At 36.1% G+C, this 25,051-nt stretch overlaps 1 protein-coding gene across 4 annotated transcripts; it reads right to left on the bottom strand.

The window, feature by feature from the left end:
* On the bottom strand, nt 307–24,879 carry LOC109833632. Of its 4 annotated transcripts, none has more exons than XM_020401374.1 (13): nt 24,786–24,879; nt 24,458–24,646; nt 24,258–24,365; nt 24,086–24,157; nt 23,900–24,004; nt 19,409–19,495; nt 18,825–19,019; nt 18,624–18,749; nt 18,416–18,481; nt 18,163–18,267; nt 16,313–16,417; nt 16,186–16,242; nt 307–626 (listed from the first exon to the last, which is right to left on the bottom strand). In XM_020401374.1, exons 1-12 carry the CDS (start codon nt 24,804–24,806, stop codon nt 16,192–16,194), a joined length of 1,230 nt encoding a protein of 409 aa, XP_020256963.1. In that variant the 5' UTR covers nt 24,807–24,879; the 3' UTR covers nt 307–626; nt 16,186–16,191. The 4 variants fall into 4 exon arrangements, with proteins under 4 accessions (XP_020256963.1, XP_020256961.1, XP_020256962.1 ...); XM_020401372.1 differs by having other exon boundaries at nt 24,458–24,649; nt 24,786–24,856; XM_020401373.1 differs by having other exon boundaries at nt 307–618; nt 24,458–24,649; nt 24,786–24,856.

Here is a 25,051-nt window from a genome sequence, read left to right as displayed (position 1 = left end):
GATTATGTAGCTTCCTATTTATGCACAATTTACACATGTTAATGTCATTTGGTTCTTGCAGATGGATAATGTGGAGGAAGAAATGGTTGAGGATAATTTCTGGGGGTGCAATGACTGTCATGATAGCTATTATTCCCATGGTCCTGACGATGTAATCTTGACACACACACACACACACAACAGAACACTAGTCCAACTCAACTTCAAACTATTCATGTTAGCAAATAAATAAGATGGGTAGATTCAACTAGCATCGAGCACAAGCATTCAGAGTTAACTAGACCACACCCTTCAGAAGTCCGTTAGTACAAAAAGACCCAAGTTTCTCACTGCACCTGCATCCTAATTGCTATTCAAGATTGCAATTTTTATAAATTAACAGCATCTAGGTTCATATAAAAACAGTGTTTCCCGAAAAAAAAGGTCGAACACAAGTTTCCAACAATTCCAATCTTGCATACTTAAATAAGTTATGCTATGGCAAGACAATGTGCACCTAGAACGGCTCATTATGTTGTGCATTACTATGTAGCCTAATGATATTACAACATGCATTTCATATGAGCACAATCACAACCCTCGAACAGCCACTGCGGCAAAAGTCCAATAATCTTGCAACTGAAAATCTATCACGAAAAGCAGAATTATTAATTTCAGAGAAAAGAACAATTAAAAATGAAAAAAATCAATTAAGACAAAGATACCAGTCCCTGCATGTCTCCATAATTTCATTTATCATTTTTGCCACCAATAAACATCCATTTTGAGCATGTGTTGTGCATGGTGTGAGTGCCAAAACACTATTAATTTATTGAATAAAAAAATAGCGATAAAAAAGTAATTATATAAGAGGTGATCCCATCATGTTCTTGCATGTAAAGATACTTTTGAGTAGTGAGTACATAACTGAATAAGCAAACTATTTCATGGAAAGAATATGTGGACTAAAGATACTTTTGAGTAGTGAGTACATAACTGAATAAGCAAACTATTTCATGGAAAGAATATGTGGACGTAAACATCAAGATCTCAACAAAGTATTGAACCCTTCAATGGAGGGTGCGAGTGTTGTTTCAATGTTTCCCTATTGCTACGAGAGGGTTATTAACTTATTATACATAGAGAACACTGTATACACCCAAACACGAACGCATGCACGCGCATAGGAAAAAGTATTCCTAATGTGACACCTTATATCCAATCAAAGGAAACACGTCTCTTGATCCTAGGATTAGACTATTCCAATAAATAATCAGCTCCATTCATTCTGATTTAAATGTTTAAAACATCTACAAAATAAAAATCATGATGCGTAACACATATTTTTCAGCGTCTCGGTAGTTATATTATCACAAAACCATTAATTTAAAACCACTTAATGCATTATGCCTATTTTTTTTTTTTGTTTACATACAATCTAAGGCATATAAATCAAAATGAATTGAATCGAGTAAACTGACTGCACATAATAAAGTTTTGGAGGCACTTTCTTAGATTTAGTCTAAGGTATCACCTTAGAAACACTTTTCCCCACACACAAAGATCACACCTTAGATTAAATCTAAGAGAGCGTCTCCAAGACTACATTATATGCAATCAATTTACTCGATCGTCATAATTTTAGAGAACGTTGTACATCTCTAGTTCAGTTTAGTAAAGCCAGGATGAGAATGTTGATTTCACTCTTCCAAGGAAAGGGTTATTATGAGAGAGAGAGAGAGAGAGAGAGAGGGATGAGAATGTTGATTTCACTCTTCCAAGGAAAGGGTTATTATGAGAGAGAGAGAGAGAGAGAGAGAGTTACTGCATTTAACTACAAAACATAATCAAGATGTATCACGTGTTATTTGTTTTGCATATAATTTCGTCTTAACACCTCAGAAGTCGTCCACAGAGCTTAAAAAAACAGAAAAGACTAAGAAACGCTAGACTTCTGTGAGTACTGATTATACTACTTTCTATTATCCCAAAGAAAATAAGTAGGCAGCATGTGGAATTATCCCATGTGAGTACATGTTTGATGGTCGTGGTTTCATTGTTCTCATATAATTGCCAAGCATTGACCACCATGAATGTTTATATCAAAGATGCCTCTCACGTATTAAATAGCCAAAAAGAACTCAAGGAAAACCCATACAAAAGCTTATGGCCAGGGAAATATATCATGATTGTAAAGGAAACCAGATGCTTCCAACGTGGAACTGTTCCTGTTGCTGTTGCTCCTTTATTTGATGCTATATCAATTTTTCATTTCCACTGCGTTTACTTTTTGGTATTATTTCCGCTGCGATCAAGTGCTGAAATTAAAATTTGTCTGTGCTCGTGCGAAAGAACGAAGGGTTTGAACCCGAGCTTCGTGCTCATCGTTATTCCCAATTTGTTCGTGCTAGTTGCTTCACACACTTTGAGCCTAATAAATTTTGAAAAATTTTCCTAGCTATATTTGCATTTTATGTTTCTGAAAAAAAAATTTCAGTTATTGTTTGTGCTCGTGTGGAAGAACAAAGAGATTGAAACAAGAACTTTGTGTTCATCGTTCTTTTCAGTTATTGTTTGTGCTCGTGTGGAAGAACAAAGAGATTGAAACAAGAACTTTGTGTTCATCGTTCTTCTCATTTGTTCGTGCTAGTTGCTTCAGTTCATCGTTCTTCTCATTTGTTCGTGCTAGTTGCTTCACACGTTTCGAGCCGGATAATTACCGAAATCTGATTTGTTCGTGCTAGTTGCTGTTTGTTTTTCTGTGCGAAGAATGTTTGCTGCTAATCAATATGGTATGGTTCCGTTCAACGGAAAATCTGATTTTAGCATTTGGAAATAAAAAATAAAAAACATTTTAATTTAACAGAAGTCTTTTAGGGCTGTTGGTCAGACTTATTTGACTTCTGACACTGAAGAAAAAAGGGCTGAAATGAACGAAAATGCTTGTTCCACAGTTTATTTGAACTTATCTGACTCTGTGCTTAGAAAAGTTGAAATTTTGGAATCTGCTAAAACCCTTTGGGATAAACTTGAAGAACTCTATACTGAAACCTCTTTGCCCAGTAAAATATTTTTGCTTGAAATTTTTTTCAAATTTAGATTAGATATGTCTAAGGACATTGAGCAGAACCTAGATGTTTTCACAAAACTTATTTCAGATATTAAGTTAACTGGTGATAAACATATAGACGACTATACTCCTATTGCCCTTCTAAATGCTATTCCTGACTCATATAGTGATGTAAAATCTGCTATTAAATATGGTAGAGATGAGGTTACCCTTGACATTATGGTCAATGGTCTTAAGAGTAAGGAATTAGATTTAAAACATTCTGGGGGAAATAAAAATTCTGGTGAGGTTATGCATGTGAGGGGTAGGCCTCAGACTAGGTCTAATAACCAAAAGAATGCTAGTAATGGGGAATCAAGTAGGAAAAAATTCAAAAATAAAAGGGGTAGATCTAAGTCTAGGTTTAAAGTTAAAAAATGTTATAATTATCATAAAACTGGTCACTTTATTAAATATTGTCCTAAGCCTAAGAAAAATCAGCAAAATGATCATGCTAATATGGCTGTCTATGAGGGCAAAATAGGTGAAATTTTCATGATTAATAATCTTTGTGATTATGCATATTTGAACTCTGTGTTATCTGATTCTTTGTGTAAATCAGATTGGTTAGTACATATTTGAACTCTGTGTTATCTGATTCTTTGTGTAAATCAGATTGGTTAGTAGACTCTGGTTGTACTTTTCATATGAGATTCTTTGTGTAAATCAGATTGGTTAGTAGACTCTGGTTGTACTTTTCATATGACTCCTTTTAAAACCATGTTTTCAAACTACAAGAAAATAGAGAATGACTTTGTGGTAATGACAAATAAAAAGAAATGTAATGTTTTAGGAACTGATGATGTATGCCTTAGGTTTTCTTCTGGTTCTGTGTTTACTTTGAAGGATGTTAGGCATGTTCCTGATTTACGTTATAACTTGATTTCTTGTGCATCTCTAGAAAATGATGGTTTGGAGGGAAAATGGGGTAAAGGGGTTATGAAAATTTTGAAAGGTTCTCTTGTTATTTTTACTGCTAAAAAACAAAATAATTTGTATGTTTGTCATGTTGAACATGTGCTTGCTTCTGTTAACTCTGTGATAGGTGATAAATCTGTTTCATGACATAATAGATTAGGTCACATGAGTAACAAAGGATTAGAAATTTTGCATAAAGGATGTCACTTTGGTTGTGATAAAATATCCCCTATTCCTTTCTGTGAATCTTGTGTGTTAGGAAAACAACATAGGGTTAGTTTTCCTATTTCTTCTTTTCCTAATCAGTCTAAGTGCACTGATGTACTTGAATATTTGCATGCTGATGTGGGGGGTCCCTTTAGTGTTCTTACGCATAGAGGGAACCAATATTTTATTTCCATAATTGATGATTATTTTAGAAAAGTTTGGGTTTTACTCATGAAACAAAAATTTGAAGTTTTTGATAAATTTAAAAACTGGAAAATTATGATTGAAAACCAAACGGGAAAGAAAATTAAAACTCTTAGAACAGACAATGGTCTTGAGTTTTGTAACAAACAATTGAATGATTTGTGTGCTACTTGGGGTATTAAAAGATATAAATTTGTTCTCTACACACCCCAGCAAAATGGGGTTGCTGAAACGATGAATAGAACTCTCTTAGAGAGGGTGAGGGCCATGTTGGCCACATCTGGGCTCTCTAAGAAGTTATGGTGAGAAGCTGTTTGTAATGCAACCTATTTAATTAACAGGTCTCCTTCTGTTCCCTTAGGAGGGAAATGCCCTGAATTTGTGTTCACGGACAAACCTCTTGATTTAAATAATTTGAGAATTTTTGGGTGTGCTGGCTATGTGCATCAAAGGATTAAGTTAGAACCTAGATCTAAGAAATATGTTTTCTTATTTTTTTTTATGGTCAATGAACGAAAACTTTATTCATCACCAAATGTAGAAATGAATGCGCACATCCAATTACAAGAAGCCTAGAGACTGGTTATATGAATCCAGTCAACACTCATTTACAAATCCTCTATGTAATCTTTCATATGATGTGGTATATTCTCATTTAAAATCTTCGTGTATATACACAACTTCACCGCATGGAATAGCTGATCAGGCCCTCTGGCTTTATGCTGAAAAAGCCTTAGATTTCTCTCTTGCCAAAGCAGATAGACAGATACTGACAGTGCAATTCTTTTCAATTTCTTTTTGAAGCTTTTACCCCTCAAATTCCTATTGTACCAATCAAAAATCTGGTTCCAACTACATGATTGCCAGTTGAACTTCAGCTATTCCATTACTTTCCTCCAAATATATGCAGAATATTGACAATCAAAGAAGATATGCTGACAGGTTTCTGCCTGGCCATCTCTCGAGCACAATATGCACTGGTTAGAGCTTACCACTCTCATTTTGCATAGTCTCTCTTGTGTGAGTAATCTGGAGAGAGAAGTTAGCCACAGAATAAATGAATGTTTGGGGTAATGCCACCCCCCCCCCCCCCAACTGATCCTTCATACAAAGCAGGCCCCCCCCCCCCCCCCCCCCAAACAGTCCCTGATCCTTCATACAAAGCAGGCTGCTGCTGAAAAAGCACCATGTAGATTGATGAAATGCTGATATTATTGTTAACACAGCCGCTATTAATTGCATTCAGGAGATTATCAACACTTCTCATCTTATCCCTCATCATGTTTCTAGCTTTTAGAAGCTGTTTCCACATCCATGAGTCACAATTTTTAGACTGTATCTGCCAGATACTAGTTTGTCTCAGATATGTGCCGTGCACCCACTTAATCCACAGAATATCCTTTTTAAGATGTATCATCCAAAGAAGCTTAGCTGCTGTTGCATAATTCCAGAACTTAGCTGAAAATAAACCCAAGCCACCATGCTTTATGTCCTGACAAACAGAGCTCCAAGATACTAAGTGGATTTTGTGACCCCAAAGGAAACTAGAACACATGCTGTCAATTCTTTCAAGCACCTTAACAGGGAGTATGAAGTTACTTGTCCAGAAAATTTGAATACCCAAGATGACATATTTTATTATTTGCAATCTCCCAGCATAGGACAAAGTTCTAGTATTTTGCCAGTTTTGAAACTGATCAGATATCCTGTTGATGAGAGGAGAGCAATCAAGACATGAAAGCATTTTTGAGATAAGTGGCATCCCCAGATATTTAATAGGCAACATCCCCTCTGAAAAATTAAGACAGCTGCATATCTGGTTTTTTAGGCCATCTTCAACTCCACTCATAATGATTGAGCACTTAGAGGGATTAGGATTCAAACCAGAGACCTGACTAAACTCCATTAGGCAGTCCCTCAATCTTGTGATAGAGTACATATCTGCTTTACTAAACAAGAGGAGATCATCCGCAAATATTAAATGTGACAGCTTCAATCTTGAACACTTGGGATGAAATTTAAACAATCTATCATTCTTAAGGGTGTTTAGCTTGCGAGACAAGTATTCCATCCCAATAACAAACAAATATGGAGAAATGGGGTCACCTTGTCTTAACCCTCTAGCTCCTTGAAAGTAGCCATGAAGAACACCATTAATGGATACTGAAAACCTGGGAGTGGAGATGCATTCCATAATCCAGGAGATCATAATATCAGGGAATCCTAATCCTTTCAACATAGCTCTTATAAAACCCCAATTAATGGTATCAAATGCTTTTCTAAGGTCAATATTCAGAACAGCTCTAGGGGAGATGTGCTTTCTACCATAGTGCTTGACTATTTCATGAGCTAGAAGAATATTACTAGAAATTAATCTACCTTTGACAAAAGCACTCTGAGCTTCACTTACCAAGAATCCCATGACCTTTTGAATTCTGGATGCAATGATTTTTGTGATGATCTTGTAGATACAATTGCAGCATGATATTGGCCTGTAATCTGCAGCATACTGAGGATTAAGGATTTTTGGGATCAATGTGATGGAGGTGGAGTTGATAGAACCAAGCAATTTCCCAGAGCTAAAGAATTCCTCCACAGCTGCATAAAGGTCATCTTTAATAATGTTCCAAGATGCCTTGAAGAAGAGAGCACTGAAACCATCTGGACCAGGACTTTTGTCATTAGACATAGAAAATACTGCTTGTTTAATTTCCTCTCTAGCAACTGGAAGACTGAGCATTTGCCTCTGTTCAGAAGAGAGAAGAGGACCATTTGCTATCACTTCTGGATCAGGGGTTGCAGTAGGAACAGAAGTACCCAGAATCTTTTTGTAATAATTGATGATTTCTGCAATAATTTCAGATCTGTCAGTGATTCTAGACCCATTGTCAGTGTATAGAGTCAGAATTCTGTTAAGGTGCCTTTTCTTCTTCATAATAGAATGAAAGAATCTTGATCCCTTATCTCCTTGCAAGCTCCAGTTAATGTTAGCTTTCTGCTTAAAATAAGAAGATTCACAGTCAATTAATCTGTCATATTTCTTGATGCATTCTTTTTCCTTTGCAATCAAAACTGAGTTGAAAAGATCATCATTTAATTGCTTTTGAATATCTGCTAACTCTTCCTTTGCTCTACATACTTGCTCACTTATATTCATGAAATGATTTTTATTTAGCTCTTTAAGGGCATGTTTAAGCTTTTTGAGCTTAGTATGAAATCTGAACATATTGTAGCCTTCACTGCTTTGATCCCATATAGAATGAACTGTTGAGATAAAATCAGGGTGTTTCACCCACATATTGAAGAACTTGAATGGCCTTTTCCCCTCAGAAATATCATCTTCAATGGTAATTAAAGCTGGAGAGTGGTCAGAGCAATTTGGAATGAGATATTCCACCTGACTTGAGGTGTATGAGTGGATCCAGTCCTCATTCACCAAGCACCTATCCAGTCTAGACCAGATTCTGCTATCAACTTCCTGTTTGTTACACCAAGTATAGTAACAGCCAGTAGGTCTTAAATGCAACAGCTGACCAGCATTAATAAAGTTTTGAAAATCCTCTGTGTCAGATTCTGTAACTGGCAAACCTCCAATTTTCTCTTCACAACTTGCTATAGCATTGAAGTCTCCACCAATAAACCATGGACTGTTAACACCTTGCTTTAAGGTAAGTAAATCCCTCCATAGATTTTTCCTGCTGGCCAAATGGTTTGAGGCATATACAATAGTGCATAGACTGAAAAACCTTCCATCTCTGGATTCAATAGTGCATGTAATACATTGTTCTGAGAAAATAACATTTTGAATTGTCAAAATATCATTGTCCCAGAGAATCCATATTCTTCCACTTCCAGCTTCTTGTACATTAGAGACCCATTTCCAGCTTTTGGTAATTTTATTTGCTAGACCTTGCAGTTTTGTTTCAGAGAGCTTAGTTTCCAAAAGAGCTAATAAAGAGAGATTATATTCCTGAATAAAATGCTTGACTATTGTATGTTTAGAGGATTTATTGAATCCCCTAATGTTTCAGATAGCAAGATGCATCAATAAGATTTCCCACCTCTGTCTACACAGGATGGATCAGAAATTAGCTGCTCTAGGGGAGAGAAGAGAGATGGCAGAGTACCTGAAGTAACTGGTGCAGTTATATTAACTCTCCTTGCTATGTTGTTTCTGTTCACATTTGTAAACCCTGATGCATTTACAGTTGGACTGATCAGTTGAAAACCAGAAGCTATTGGGGATGAGAATAAGGCATGATCATTCATTTGCATATACTGGTTAGAGAATGGGATGGTATCCCTTTGACTCAAACCAAAATTGCCCCCACAGTCCCTACTTGTCTGTTCAGAATCTTCATGTGCATGTTTTCCATTCTGTGCATGTTTCTCAACAGATTTTGTTTCCTGATTAGATGAACTAATAACATGATCCATAGAACCAGGAAAAGAAGTAATTACATTCTCATGCAATGACTCCTTATTAGGCCCAGGGTTAGATACATGTACAACATTACCATCAGCAGCTTTATCAGTCTGTCTGTTAACAGGAACCTACATTTTCTTAGTTTTGTTTTTCCTGCACTGTTCAGTATCATGCCCAACTATACAGCATGTAGAACACCACTTAGGCTTAAATTCATAAAAGACTTGCTGCATATAACTTTTTCCATCAGGTCCTTCTATCTTCAAAGAATCTGGCAAAGGCTCTTTAAAAGGGAGTTTCACCTCTATTAAAACTCTAGCATAACTCAACCTCTGTCTAGTAGCCGTGAGCTTATCAGTAGTAATAGGCTTCCCAATTAGGCTAGCAATTTTACTGATTCCAGTTGAGCTCCAGAGATTGAGCTTTAATCTTGGAAATTGGACCCACATTGGATAGGAGAAGTCCTGAAATTTTTCTATATCAGTATCAATACTCCATGGCTTCAACATTAAGGGTCTAGATCCAAAAAACCAAGGCCCTGCCTCAAGAATATCATTCATTTGCTGTTGAGTTTGAAAATCAAATAGGAACAACCCTTGTTTGATAAGAGAGGTCTTAGGTATAGAAATTTTACCCCAAAGCTTATTAACATAGGATTCCATTGACTTAAATTTGACATTCAATCCTATAACATGCCCAATTAATGCATTTCTCCATAATTCTTCACCTTGCTTCCATTCATCAGCAGTAAAAGAGGCAGTATTGGTCAGGGAACCCAGATGCAAAAACACAGATTCATTAAAACCAGGATCAGGTTGATGGTCCTTAGTGAGGACATTTTCCTCATTAGTATCAACAGATCTGACTTCTACAGTATTCCTCACACCAGAAATCAATGTAACTGTATCCGAAGTTTTTGAAATCTCAGAAACTGAAGCATTGAGTCTAGACTTTGAAGAAGAACCTTGGATCAGAGGAAAATCTGAAGAAGTTACCTCAAATTCCACCTCTTCGGCCCAGGAAACCCTAGGGGATCTGTTAGCACCATTTCCAGATATTTGAGAACCATAGAGATGCCTAGCTTGAACTCCATTAATCTGAGTTGGATGCAGAGATTGTTGCGGATTTATCATGAAATCAGAAGATTTCAGTATTTCATCCAGAGATTTCTTCATCTTTTCTCCCTTTGGACCAGTCGATCCCATAAAACTGGATCCATCATCATCCCCATCCAAACTTGTATCAAATTGATCCTCAGAGTGCAGCGAATTGGGACTAGAGGATCTTAAACCAATATTAAGAAATATGTTTTCTTAGGATACCCTGAAGGGATAAAAGGTTATAGGCTTTGGAATAAGAGTGAACCGGAGTTTAAGGTAGTGATAAGTAGAGATGTTGTTTTTAATAAAAATAAATTTCCTTGTTTACCTTTATCTGTCCCTACTCCTGAAAATGATGCTCCAAATGAGGTGGAGCAAATGCCTATTATTAATCAACCTGAATCACCTTCTGAAGAGAAATTAAATGATATAACTATTAAAAATCAAGATGAGATTATTCCTAATGAGGTGGAGCATGATATGCAAGAAATAGATAACATGCATGATTTGAATGATTATCAACTCACTAGAGATAGAAATAAAAGAACCATTAGGAAACCTGAAAGGTATAGAGATTACAATTTGACTGATTGTAATATGTCTGAATTTGCTTTTAATGTGTTTGAATCCCTTGAGTGATTATCATGCATGATTTGAATGATTATCAACTCACTAGGGATAGAAATAAAAGAATCATTAGGAAACCTGAAAGGTATAGAGATTACAATTTGACTGATTGTAATATGTCTGAATTTACCTTTAATGTGTTTGAATCCCTTGAGTGCAATGAACCTAAGACTTATAGAGAACCATTAAGGTCAAAATATTCTGAAGAATGGATTAGTGTTATGAAGAGTGAGATGGAATCCCTAAGAATTAACCAAACATGGAAACTTGATCCTAAACCTCCTAGTTGTTCTGTAGTGGACTGTAAGTGGTTGTTTAAGGTGAAACAAGAATCTGAAAATGTTAGGTTTAAGGCTAGGTTAGTAGCTAAGGGATTTACTCAAAATGAGGGAATTGATTATGCTAAAATTTTTGCTCCTATTATCAAATTCACTACAGTTAGAATTATGCTTGCTTTAGTTGCTCATTTTAATTGAGAATTAAAACAAATGGATGTAACTACTGCTTTTGCTTTAGTTGCTCATTTTAATTGAGAATTAAAACAAATGGATGTAACTACTGCTTTCTTGCATGGTGATCTTGATAAAAATATTTATATGCACCAAACAAATGGATGTAACTACTGCTTTCTTGCATGGTGATCTTGATAAAAATATTTATATGCACCAACCTAAGGGCTTTGTGGACTCTAAATTGCCTGATCATGTGTGTTTGTTAAAAAAAGTTTTGTATGGTTTAAAACAATCACCTAGACAATGGAATATTAGATTTGATAAATGCATGCAATCTTTAAAGTTTAAAAAAAGTTCTGCTGGTCATTGCCTGTATTATAAGAATATAGACTCTGTGCCTGTATTTCTTTTAATTTATGTGGATGACATATTGATTGTTAGTCCTTGTTTGAAGTCTATTGAGCATGTTCAAAAATGTCTTTGTGAAAATTTTGACATGAAAGACTTAGGCAATGCAAAAAGAATTCTAGGCATGAATATTATTAGGGACAAAAACAAATCTACTCTAGTTTTAAACCAAAGTTCATATATTAAAAAAAATTGAGTAAATTCGCTATGTCTGATGCCAAATCTGTGAATATGCCTTTTACTTCTCATTTTGTGTTAAGTAAGGATTAGTCCCCCAAGACAGAAACTGAAATAAATGATATGAAGCAGGTGTCATATTCGAATGCTATAGGATCGGTCATGCATCTCATGGTTAGTACTAGGTCTGACATTGCATATGCGGTTAGTTGCTTGAGTAGATATATGTCAAATCCTGGTATGCCTCATTGGAACGCCTTGGAATGGCTTTTAAGATATTTAAAATCCTCTGTGGATATAGGATTAACCTTCTCTAAGTGTTCTGAAGGTGTTAAAGCTTTTAAGATATTTAAAATCCTCTGTGGATATAGGATTAACCTTCTCTAAGTGTTCTGAAGGTGTTAAACTAGTTGGCTATGTAGATTCCAATTATGCAAATGATAGGGATAATAGAAAATCTACCACTTCCTATGTGTTTACTTTGTGTGGCTCTTGCATAAGTTGGAAATCCCAACTACAACCCATTGTTGCTTTATCTACTACTGAATCTGAGTATGTTGCTGCCACTGAAGCTTTTAAAGAAGCTATTTGGCTTAGGGACCTTATATCTGAAATTGGTTTTCTTGATAAAAATATGGTTGTATTTCTGATAGTCAATTTGCTATTCAACTTTGCAAAAATCCTGTATTTCATGATAGAACTAAACATATTGATGTTAGATTTTATTACATTCGGGATATAGTTGAAAAATGTATTGACAAGTTGGAGAAAATTCCCTCAGAATTTAATCCGGCTGTCATGGATACTAAGTGTTTGCATGCTGAAAAATTTATCTTGTGTCAAAGAATCTTAATTTTTGACATTGGGTAATTTTCTTTTGCTCTGTGTGTTGCCTTTGTGGCCTATTGACTTGCTTTGTGGTTTAGTAGCTTTGTGATTTTTCCCTTTGAACTCGATGACCGTTTGGTAGAGTTCGGTCCTCTAGGGACTTGGTATGCTTGGTGATCTTACTTTGATCATTGTGATCTGAGTTTACTTTGTGTATTCTCTTCCATTGCTTGTATCTTCTTTGTGATCATACAGGTAATGGTTTGGCGATGATGAGTTCTGCAGTTCCGTGTTTTTTCTCAGTGCACTACCTTAGGCCAAAGGTGGAGATTGTCGCTATTTTATTGGCCCAACACCCTTTGCTGGCCCATTTGCTAAAAAGCCAGTGCCCCACACCTTTGTTCTTTCACATCTCCCATCCATGTAGGTCTGCTCCCACCTTTCCGTCATACCCTAGCCTATCTCTCTTGTCGGCTGCCCCCTTGATAAAATGACAGAGAGAAGTAAGACGGGTGAAAAAAAAGAGAACCCGAGCTTTGTGCTCCTCTGCTTTGTGCGATCCTCTCCCCCTTTTGTGAGCTTTTCCCGTCCATCGCTTTGTGCGATCCCTTCACCCTTTGTGAACGAAACAAGAAGAAGAACAGTGGCTAGCTTCCCCTTGTCCTGGTAGTGCACAAGGAAAGAACAATGACTGGTTGAGCAGGTGACCTGAGCCAAACAATGACGACCTCAAAAAAACTCTACAAAACTTGTATCAAACTAAATTTAAAACTAGCTCGAAACCCTCTAATATGCTCCTTCACAATCATACTTTAAGCTTCTCTTTCTTCGGTTCTTGTAGAAATTGCAAATCAAGCGGAAGGACAGAGTATTGAATCTTAAAATGTTCTTTGTTATCTTTGATCATTAAAATTATCTCCTAGGGCCTTATAAATTATAATGGTGAGATATCTAACATATACATAAATATAAGCTTGTAGATGTAGGGTCCTAATTTTGCTTATGTATACCAAGTATAGGATCGTGACCCTTAAGAATAGAGTGCGCTCTTATAAAAATCTGCGGAAGCTTTACACTTCAACACTAGAGGGTGAGTTTGCAAAATAGATTATAAATTGCAAAGAAAGAATGGCAATCTCAGAAAATAAACATCACAAAGACAAGCATGTATACTGGTTCCACCCTCCCAGTGTACATCCAGTCCTTAAGCAAATCCCGCTTGAGAGTTTCCACTATGATTTTAAAACCTTACAAAATCAAAAGCAAACCTAACCAATTTGCAAGACCATGCAAATTGTAACACCAATTGACAAGACCATGCCAATTGCCACCTAATCTCTAAACCAAGAGATCAACCCTCTCAAACCTGAGAGAAATCCTTTTTGAAGCAAGAACACAATTGATCCTATAAGCCTTGAATGTGTAGTGAAGTGCAGTAGTGGCTTAGGATTCTTTTAACTCTCTGAATATTGCCTATACAATCTCTAAGAATAATTAAAACCAAGGCAATATCAGAAACTCTCTTTTTCAAAACACTTAGCATGAAAATCTGGAAAACTAGAGAGTGAATATGCACAAATGTTTGATCTTATGTGTATGAATTAGTTGTGCAAATTTCTGAACTTATAACTCATTTATAGCCCTTGAAAAGACAAGTTTTCAACCCCTAAAAACGTACACAAAACAGCTATAAACAGTCACTTATACAAAACCTGAAATATGAAAAAACCGCATCTGTAGTCGACTACAAGTTATAGTAGTCGACTACACTGAGTCTAAACAGACTCTGTGAAGTCAGAAAATTGCTTAGTAGTCGACTACAAGGCATAGTAGTCGACTACATTGTAAACTCAGATTCTGAAATTTTCTTTTTAGTATTTTGACTGTAACTTTCTCATCCGATATCGGAAGGATGTGATTTAAGATTTGTTGGAAAGCTCTTGAAGAGGCCTACAACTTTGATCTTTTAAGTTTTTCCAGATTCTAATTGATAAGGGGTATAAATAAAATGTTTTAAGACTCACTCAATATCTATAAACTCTAATGGCTAGCATATGTGATTTCTATTGTTAACCAACATACTAAGCATGTGTTAGTGTGTTCTAACACTATGTGTGTGCATGTGTGTGAGTGATCAAGGCTTGTACAAATTTCTAAGCAAAGAAAATGTAAAATTATATTTTGACAATAAAGTATATCTTCTTCTTTGCTTCATTTTGCCTTGAACTCATCTATGTCTTGAGTATCTCTTTGAATATAATTATTGATATAGCTCTGATACTGCAAAACAAATGTTAGCACATAATACACATAATATATAATATTTGTTATCATCAAAATAAACTAATCTTGGGGTCAAGATTCCTAACAGTAGATGCTTCAGTATGGCTGTTATTGTTGCACGTAAATAAATAGACTATAGTAATTGTCAAGAAAAACATCGCCTATTAAGAGTAAACTTGTTTACAATTTTTTTTAAAAATATTCCTGTTTTCCCATGTTTTCTTCCAGTTATAAAAAGTTACTGGTAGTTTACACCATTAAAGCCTAGCCATGCCATCCTATTTCTCTTAGTTTTGGGGCATGTATGGTTCGAATATCATTAAAAAAAAGGAACAGGAGAAGTGGACAAAAAATAGTTTCCAAGTGTTTCTACAAATTTTTATGAAATTTATTTCGGTTGTGTCAGAAATTGGGGGTTTCTATCTTGAGTACCTTTCCTAGTTTGGTTCAAAAGCACAAAATAAGGAAGCCCAAAAATAAGAAAAGGTTTCTCCCCTTTTTTTTGTTTGTTTCACTTGAGAAAGAAGAAAATAGGAAAAGGTGTCCACCAAGTAGAGAAAAGGGTAACATTTTAATGGGATAAAGTGGGTTTTGTCAGATTGCCACTCCTTTTCCCGAGGAAGTGGGTTTAAATATACCCCTTTTCTTTACTTTATAGAAATCTCTCTCTTTAAACCAAATGAGCTTTAGGAAACCTATAGACACCATTTAATTACAAAAATGTTAGTGTAAGACGGTTTCGATAAAATTTTCTATAAATTTGGTGAACCAAACACCCTTTAGAATAGTGACATTTACACTACTACTGCTACACTACTACAATATACGAGAGAAAATTGTGGGGACCAATTCTCTTTTAACTATTTTGAAAATAGGTGATTTATCAAGGGAGCCCACACTTCTCGCTTACGGTGTGGAAGTAGTGTTGGAAGGAGTAGTGTAATTATCATTATTCTAATTTTAAGCTTTCCATATATAGATTTGCAAATTGTCTTTGCACTTATCAGGTGAGGTATAGGGCGTTTCATTGAAAGATATATGCAGACAAATTGTCTTTGCACTTATCAGGTGAGGTATAGGGCGTTTCATTGAAAGATATATGCAGAATCCAGTGTCCAACTCCATAAATCCCTCACTCAGGAGGTATAGGGCGTTTCATTGAAAGATATATGCAGAATCCAGTGTCCAACTCCATAAATCCCTCACTCAAGACACTCGTATTCTAAGCTAAGCCCATAACCAGAAGCAATAACAATAAGAATAAATATTACTTCCTGGTCCAAGCAGATCCAGAAAGATTGATGTCAAAACCTCTTAAACGCATACTTCTTGAACAGTCTTCACCACATCACTGTTTTCACTGTGTTGGTAATAGTACTATTTCCTTTCTCCCTTTAGGTGCAAATAATGGATGTTCTAAATAGAAGAAGGCATGCACATAGACGTAATAAAATAAAATAAAAATACCTTTGATCAATGGAGATCTAGTTCCCCTTCTAGCTCCAACTCTACATGTGATTCAATCTGCACGGATTCCCTAAATTGTTGCATCAATATTGAAGGCTCTAAAATAAAATCAAGGAAAGTTAGTTACCGGCAATTTTAAACTTGACTTTGTGTCCTTCCACTTCTTCCACACAAGATAGTCTCCTAGAAGGACATATTCGAACAACGCTATTTGACGTAGAACTGCATCCACCTGCAAAAATCAATAACAGGACTGATATTTGCATTCCAAGCATGTGTCTACGTCTAAAGAATCAAACAACCTAATATCAAGCAGATCTAACAACTACAATGAAAAGCTAATTAAAAATGAGACAAATTTAACAATGAACAATTGAAGGATTTTATTTCGGGATTACCGATTAAGAAAATTTCACCAGCTAAGTTTCAAAATGCATTTATTTTTTCTAAGATTTTATAACAATCAATGCCATAAATGAGGAAATTAGCGCAATTAACGATAAACTAATTATAGCAGGAACCATGTTAGCGAGGTGGATAAAATGTCTACTGGTCCACAATTTTCATAAGGACCACGAGAGCAACTACCCCCCCTGCACCCCCCCCCCCCCCTTTACAAAAAAAAGTAACACATGTTCACCTTTACATCTTTCTCTTAGTCATTTTAAAGTTCATCTATGAACCTTTCTTCTAGTTCGTAGACAACTTTAGCCAGTCCAAATTAAAGTCCATTTGCAATGGAGCTAAAGGAGATTCATGGGCACATGGATAAAGAATGATGTTAATATCCAATCAAATCAAATTACTGATTATAGTCATTGGCAACAAGAAATTACCCCTTTTTCATCTCCATGCTTCTGTGGAGAACAAGCAAAGCAGATGTCTCAAGAAGACATGAGATAAATAAAATCTAACCCAAAATATTATACATATCCTCAATATATAGTTATATAATAATAAACTCAGTTGGAAAGAAAACTAAAACTATCCTAATTTGAAGTTAAGCCTTAAATGTCATGCTTTCTGCACATAGCTTGATCATCATCTTCATCAATAGGTACATGTATAGACTCACCCTTTGTTCCAAGACTCTTTCAGCAACTCCTCCACTTATTACAATCTTCAACCTTTAGAATCTTCTGCAATAAGATCCACCCTAGTTCAGACTCTTCTGCAATAAGATCCATAATCCTAAAGTGATCAGATCCGGACCCTTGGCCAATCAGAACCCAATTGCCTCCGACATTGCGAGCTTGCTCCTGTTACCCAATCATCATTGCGCTCATGATTGCTGCAGAGCTAGGAATGATGCGGAATTTGTAACTAGATTGTAGGTTGCTGCCGAGATCAAGGGTCGAGTCAGACTTTTAGAGCTCGTCAGGAGAAAATATCCAAATCACGTTTTAGATGGAGTTGTAGGTTAGGAGTAAACCCAAAAATCCTTTCCCTTTGTTTTCTCTGATGCCATGGAAACTAAGTCTAGGCAACAATTTCTCACCCATTTAGCACTAGTCTCCATGTCCGACTCTGATGCCATGGAAACTAAGTCTAGGCAACAATTTCTCACCCATTTAGCACTAGTCTCCATGTCCGAAACATGATGCGTACCAAATGTTTGCAGACAGATATAAGGGGTATTATCAAGGTAAAAGGACGAAAGGTTTGTACTCGAGAAGATTGCTGAATACGAACTCCTACAGGTTGACAGTTTAAGTTCAAAAGTGCAGTTACCTCAAACATTTAATAGGAGATAAATATGCACACAAGATGGACATAAAAAGAAGTCTAGAATACAGAAGAGAAGACTATCTGATAAGGAAAAATGAAATAATTTTCTATTCTATACGTGTTGGTGACAGCTGCTGGATAACAGAAAGTTAATAGATACAATATTTATCTGATAGTACATACCTTCTTGGTGACAGCTGCTGGATAACAGAAAGTTAATAGATACAATATTTATCTGATAGTACATACCTTCGCACAATGCTCCTTTGTTAAAAGAAGAACATATTTTTCAGCTTTGTCCATTCCTGGACAATTATTATTTTGTTCTCTTACAATTTGTTGAAATGTATTGACCTAAGAAGTTCGACAGTTGGAAGTAAAGTTAGGGTTGATAAAAAACCAATTGATGAGCATACTGGAGAAAATGCATACCTTTCTTTTTTCTTTATCAGCAGACACCATCTTTTTCAGAAAATAGCTACTCAAAGTATTGAATGCATACCTTTCTTTTTTCTTTATCAGCAGACACCATCTTTTTCAGAAAATAGCTACTCAAAGTATTGATAGCCTGAAATAGTTCTCTCAGCAGACACCATCTTTTTCAGAAAATAGCTACTCAAAGTATTGATAGCCTGAAATAGTTCTCAAAAATATTACAATTGAAGATAAAGCAAATATATGATGTTGTAAATATATATGCACACAAGTACCTTGTCACTTTCGGGATGATTTTTGAGAAAATTTGCTAAACTATACACTTCGTTTTCACGATCTTCACGGAAATTCTCTGCATTGCCACGGAGATCAAGTTCGGCTTCAACGATTAAGGTAAGAAGCTGCAAAAAGATAAAAGTGTTAGCAACTTAAGCTGAAAGCCTACTTCATGAGAAATTAATGTACTCATATATAACCTCATAATCGTTTTCTGCCAATTGAACTAGCAAAAGTTTTCGAGTAGTATCTTGTAGCGTTCGAATATTTCTTGATGTTGCAGCGAATAACGAATCAAATGCATCCTCCAAGCTAGATAATCGACTCCATACACCGAAATACGTATTTACCATTTCGCGGGACAACCCTTGTGCAATATATTGCAACTTTAAAGCCTGCAATACCATGGATGAAGTAAACTATTGAGTCTTGAGTTCTCTAAAACTGCAAAACAATGCAAAACAGACACCTGAAAAATATTAGATAGTACAAGATGCATGATTGAAAAGAATTCATATTTGGGCAAGCAGACTGGATCACGTTCTGAAGGAGGGTAATGCAAGACAAACACCTAAAAATTGAGCTGCACAGAATATGACCATGAACCATGAAGATTCTCATTCTCTATCTTATTCATTTCAACTCAAAAGAGATAGAACATAGAGAATATTCTTAACACCAACTAACTTTTTTAGGGTTAAAAGCACTCCTTCCTGACTTTCACCCGTAATTTTTCATTTTGCAACAAATTATGGTCTTCCACCTTGTATTAATGAAGACTTACCAATGAACGTTGAAGATTTTGGTTTTTGCGTATTTTTTTCATTTCTCTTGCACGATAGGCTCTTACATCATGCAAAAAACAATCAATCTGGAAAAAAAACAAGAGGGGGTTATTCTCTAAGAGTTGAGAAGTCTAAACAACGATTTTATCAACATCACCAAATTTATAAATAGCACACTCTAAAAATGGTATAAAATTTCAGTGAAACTTACACAAAATATAGCAATGCAGAAGAAAGTCTATACAGCCTTTCAAAACACATACTTTCTTGAGTGCATCAGAATTCTTCTGATGGATTAAAAGTAAAAAAAATTCAATCTTTCTCGTTAAAACCAAAATAAATTCAAAGTATAAGTAATAGGACCAAAGGTGGTTAGATAATTTATGTAACTGTTGTAATTGTAATGTAGAGATCACGCAACACCATTTATAAAGGTTTCCAAAGCATTGCCATGATCGTATCAAATATCAATATAACTAAAGCGGACAAAACTTCAAAACCGCCCTATTTGCAAACTTAATCCCAAAAACCGGCATGTTTCTCCTTTATTTGCAAAAACCGACCTAGTTTCAAAAAAAGTTCCCAAACTTCACAGGAGTTGAAGTCCCGTGAAGTTTTTTTCATAACAAAACTTCACGGGAGTTAAAGTCCCGTGAAGTTTGTTATATAAAAAACTTCACGGGACTTCAACTCCCGTGAAGTTTGTGAACTTTATTTTGCAAAAACCAACCTGGTTTTAGCCTCAGGGCTGAAACAAGGTCGTTTTTTGCAAATAAAGGTGAAACAGGTCGGTTTTTTGGATTAAATTTGCAAATAGGGCTGTTTTGAAGTTTTGTCCTAACTAAAGCAGTTCCTCAGTAAGATTGAAAAGAATCAGAACCATAAGGTGTCAAAAGCATGTCGTAATGGTAAATTTATGGTACCGTAAAAGTGTTGAGAACTAATCTAGTTCCATGTGAGGTACATTTTTCTTAAACATCAATATCCCCTCCCTTAACAAATATAATATTTGCCTTTTATGAGGGTGTGTGTCAAAGAAGAAACTCGAGACTCTCAAGATCAACATTTTTCTGCAACTGAAAGGATAAGGAAGGTTGCAGTAAATGTATATCATTTTGTGAGTAAGAAAAGTAAATGTATACGATGCAAAATGATGTTCTTTGTAAGAAAAACTTGCTAAATGTTTCTTTCTTTTTAGTAGCTGCTCTTATTTTTATACCCTCTTCCTTTCGCAACACTTCTAGATTGCATCCTGACTATCCAAATTTGGTTACTTAAATATTCTGAGTAGTGGTACTTTGCTCAGCAATCAAATCAGGATGGGGAGACACAGATTGTTCATATTATTTAATGATGGATGTGGTAGAGAAAGACTACTGCACTGGAGATTAACTTTCAGTGGTTTATACATACATACCCCTCAAATCATCTTATTTCCAAATTTACCCACCAAATCTGGATATATGTTAGTTAGTTAACACACATTGGATAAAACTAGCTTTTGATGAAATATACCAACTATTCTAGTGGTTCCTATTATAAATTTATTTCTCTATAACTATCTATTTTTAATTAAATCAATTTTAGCGAGAGATGGACAGGGGATCATCCATGACATCCTCGTCTTCATCAGTGAGTGTACAACGGAAAAGTCACTGATGAAAGAGAAGGTCCAACCTTTCCAACTAATCCCAACAAAACTTTTCTATGTCTGTACTCAACAAATAGGGAGGGCACCATAACAAGGATAGACTACATGTCCCTCTGAATGCTTCTTTCTTTTCTTAACTCTATTATGACTATATTTTCTTTGGGGTTGTTTTCATATATAGACCACCAAACAAAATCTCTCTCGCAAATATGTAGTGTTTAATTGCAAGGGTAACATGCAATTGAACTCGATCACTGCTAATCAAACTCAGAACAAATATTCTTCTAAACAAAAGTATTCTTAAAACTCAATTTACCGACAGCCCAAATTCCACTCCGAATTCTAAAAAAATCAACTCATAACTAAACTCACTTACAAGTTGCAACATTTATGATCGAAACCAGCCCCATAAACAAAACCATTTGCAATCCTTCACAAGTCACAAGCCCGTATAAATAGCAAATGACTACGCCTTGAAGCTGGAGAAAATTTCATCGAAGTCAAAGAGAGGGAATGTGATGGTTTTCTTTGCCTTCAATCAAAACTCTCACCTTTAACCAATAATGACCAAACTTCATCTTTGAAACTTTCCTCATCTTGTGGGGGAAGGGAATGTGGCCACTGGGCAAGGAAAGGGGTTGCAAGCAAACAGAACGTTGTTGATACAGGTGTATCTTCTCTCTGCTTCGGGAGCTTAGCAATCCTCATGGGAGCTTAAGGATAGACTATTCTCATGGTAGCTTGAGAATAGAGGTGTGGGTGGAGCTATAGGTGGCGGCAAAGAAGTCAAAAGCAGGAAAACGACAAGAAAAACAGGAAGCATGCAAGCACTCTGGCCGATCGACAGGGGTTCCAGCATCGGTCGACCGCGAAGACCAGACCGTTTGACAGAAGGTTCAGCATCAATCGACCGATATCAGATACGCTTACAGGGTTAAAAAGCATGCCTCTGGCCGGTCGACCGACGCAAGCATGTCGGTCGACCGGATCGGTTTCCTGGGCCAAACTGGACTCCTGAGACGTGTTTTCTAAGTGGCTTTGGGCTTGATTATTTATGATTTTGTCATTCACATTGTTAGACATATAATTGTTTAGGGTTTCTAAACATCAGATTGGATTCTAAAGAGAATATAGATATTATTCTTTATTCTAGTGAAATTGGATTGTGAGGGTGAGATTTTGTAATCTTTGATTCTCATAATCTAGAGAAGGTATTGTCCTACACCAATTGATTCATCTTGTGTGCTTTATTGTTTTCTTCTCAAACCACATTTGATAATTCTGCGATCAAAGGTGCTCGCGCGACGACTCATATCAAGTTGGTATCAGAGCAATCAGATCCGGTGAAGGGGGCATCCTGTGCATGGTCATTACTCGATCGTAATACAAGAAGTTAGACAAGATCCTTGTATCTTTGGGAGAAGTCCAGAAATCAAGGAAGAAGAAGATGACAGAAAGTGTCAATCAAGCGAGGCTTGATGCATTGGAGAAGCAGATCGAAACAATCAGGTCGACTCTCACGTAACTCATCGATCTCATCCATGGAGGAGACAAAAAGGGTGAATCTTCTTCGAAGTCCAAGAAGAAACCTATTGAATCCGGTGGAGACAGTGAGAATTCAAATTCAGACGAGGAGGTCGAGACCGTCAAGACTGTTCCACATCAATGGGGTAAGGGTTCTTACCAAAATCTGAAGATCGATTTCAGAGTAGAGATTCCTATTTATGATGGGAGTGTAGACGTCGAGAGGCTTGATGATTGGATCGAGCGTATGGAAACGTATTTTACTATTTATGGCTATTCGTCTAGAGAGAAGATTATTTTTGTGACTTTGAAGCTTTCCGGGCACGTGGTGGAAGTCCTACTGTAAGCAGGAAAAGAAAGCGGTGTCGTGGAACAAGTTTAAGGAACTACCGAGGAAAAGAAAGCGGTGACTCGTATCAGTTGTAGGTTTAGGTTGAAAAGGGCTAACATTAGGAGGGATAGCAGTTAAGTAGATTAGTTGATATAAATTGCGCACTAAGTGTTGAATGATGAGATAGTGGCAAGGTTTTACACAGCGGTTATCGAAAATATATTGGACAACTAGAATTCATATCGGATCCCAGTTATTGAGGATATATTGGGGATAAAGAGTAAAAATCAGTGTTATATCGGTGAGCATATAAAATATAATATCCTAAAATAAAATCTAAGCACATTTAACCAAATATCGAGAGTCTTCAAGAGAGGTGGTCGAAAGAGGTCTTGGAGGGAGAAATTTACACCGATATATCAAGGCAAATCGGCTAAAAACGACAATGCGATAAATTTTTACAAAAATCGTATCGGCCACGGCCCAAACCCTATATATCAATGATAAATTGATAAATCGACCTATATTTAAAACATTGGATAGCGGTAAGTATTATTTAGATTAATTCTTGCAGATATTATATAGTTTCCACAAATCTAATAATGGATTATATATTTTTGTAACTTTAGTGACGCTTGGGCATTCTTTCCTGATAGATACGCTGACGAAATAGTCAGGTCTTGCCACTGTTATATCTTGGGAAGTAAGCCGTGACAATATCAAAACAAAAAGAAGATTATCAAGAGGAAGAGATGATTTGCCATGGCAACAAAGACGCGCTCCAGAGTTACGCTAAGGCTAAATAACGGTACAGTAGATTTCAAAATATACCAAAAGCAATATAAATAGAAGTAACTGATTCTATGTTGGTGTGAAGACTCAATAACAAATTATTGCAGGTAGAGGGTAATTACTCCAGCAAATCACTAGACGAAAAACAAGACCCACCGTATACTAAATCAAGATAGCATGTGCAGCACATACCGTTTCATAATAGTCCTCCCGATGGAGCAACAAAAGCAAAAGGGCCTTTTCGCGTTGTAGGATTTGTTCAGCCTCTTTTCGAAGTCCTCCTATGATTTTATCAGCCTAAAAAGGTTGGATAATTGATATAAACAAAACTGGGGATCAATTAAAATTAGATGTAGCCTTTCAGAAGAAGATGCAAACCTTGTCCCGTGCCTGATTAACAATCTCCAACGCATCATGTTCAAACTTTCGAAGTTGAGCATCTATTACTTCCTACAGCAATATTCAATTTAAGTAACAGATCGCCGTGAGTATAATTGAAGGAAAAAAAATGATGTGAGCTTTTATGATGGATGTTAGTATTTAGTACTACCGGAGGAGTGCCTTCCAACACAGGTTGAAATTTCTTATTAATTTCTGCAAGAATCTTGAGTCGATCCTTAAAGAGAACCACTACATTTCTCCCAATTGATCTATAAACCTGTACACAAATTTCAAAAAAAAGAGGGGGATCTTCCATTAATTAACACTATCCCTGTTCTTCAGGGATCACATTTTATATAAAGTATATACCTCCTTGTCAATTTCGCGATTGGAGCAGCACAAGGTAGTCGATATCTTGAGATCTGAAAATTCTGTATTGCGATCGGAATATTCCGTGTCGACCCACTCGTTTAGATTGCAGAGGGATTGGAACTTCCGGGTTAGATATATCCCTTTTGCACACTTCTGTTTGAATCCTTCAAGAAATTGTTGCTGAATCTGCTTAACCATCATTAATACAAAAAAAAATTAGTAAATATGAATGTTCTTCGACCACAATAGAAGGGGAAATAGGGGGTTTAAGAGACGTGGGGGAATTTTAAAAAAAAAAATGAGAGAGAGAAAGGGAGATGCATACATCGTCTTGCGGGGCTGCCATGCCGTCAAAGACGAAATTTTGGACTAGGGTTAGGGGCTACCGTTCTGGCGCAAGATAGACTATCTACTTCCTTATCTATTCCTTTATACAAATAGGAGGATCAGAGATTTACTATTCATGCTACAGTAAATACTACAGTAACATTTACTATAGCATTATTACTGTAGGCAATAATTAATTTAAAATATTACTGTAGCACACGGGTATACTGTAACATTTAAAAGGTACTGTAGTAGAACGGGATA

This window comes from Asparagus officinalis, chromosome 3, assembly GCF_001876935.1.
Source record: "Asparagus officinalis chromosome 3, Aspof.V1, whole genome shotgun sequence".
Classification (NCBI taxonomy): Eukaryota; Viridiplantae; Streptophyta; class Magnoliopsida; order Asparagales; family Asparagaceae; genus Asparagus; species Asparagus officinalis.
The sequence above is the reverse complement of the archived record's forward strand: the minus strand, read 5'-3'. Positions and strand labels throughout refer to the sequence as shown.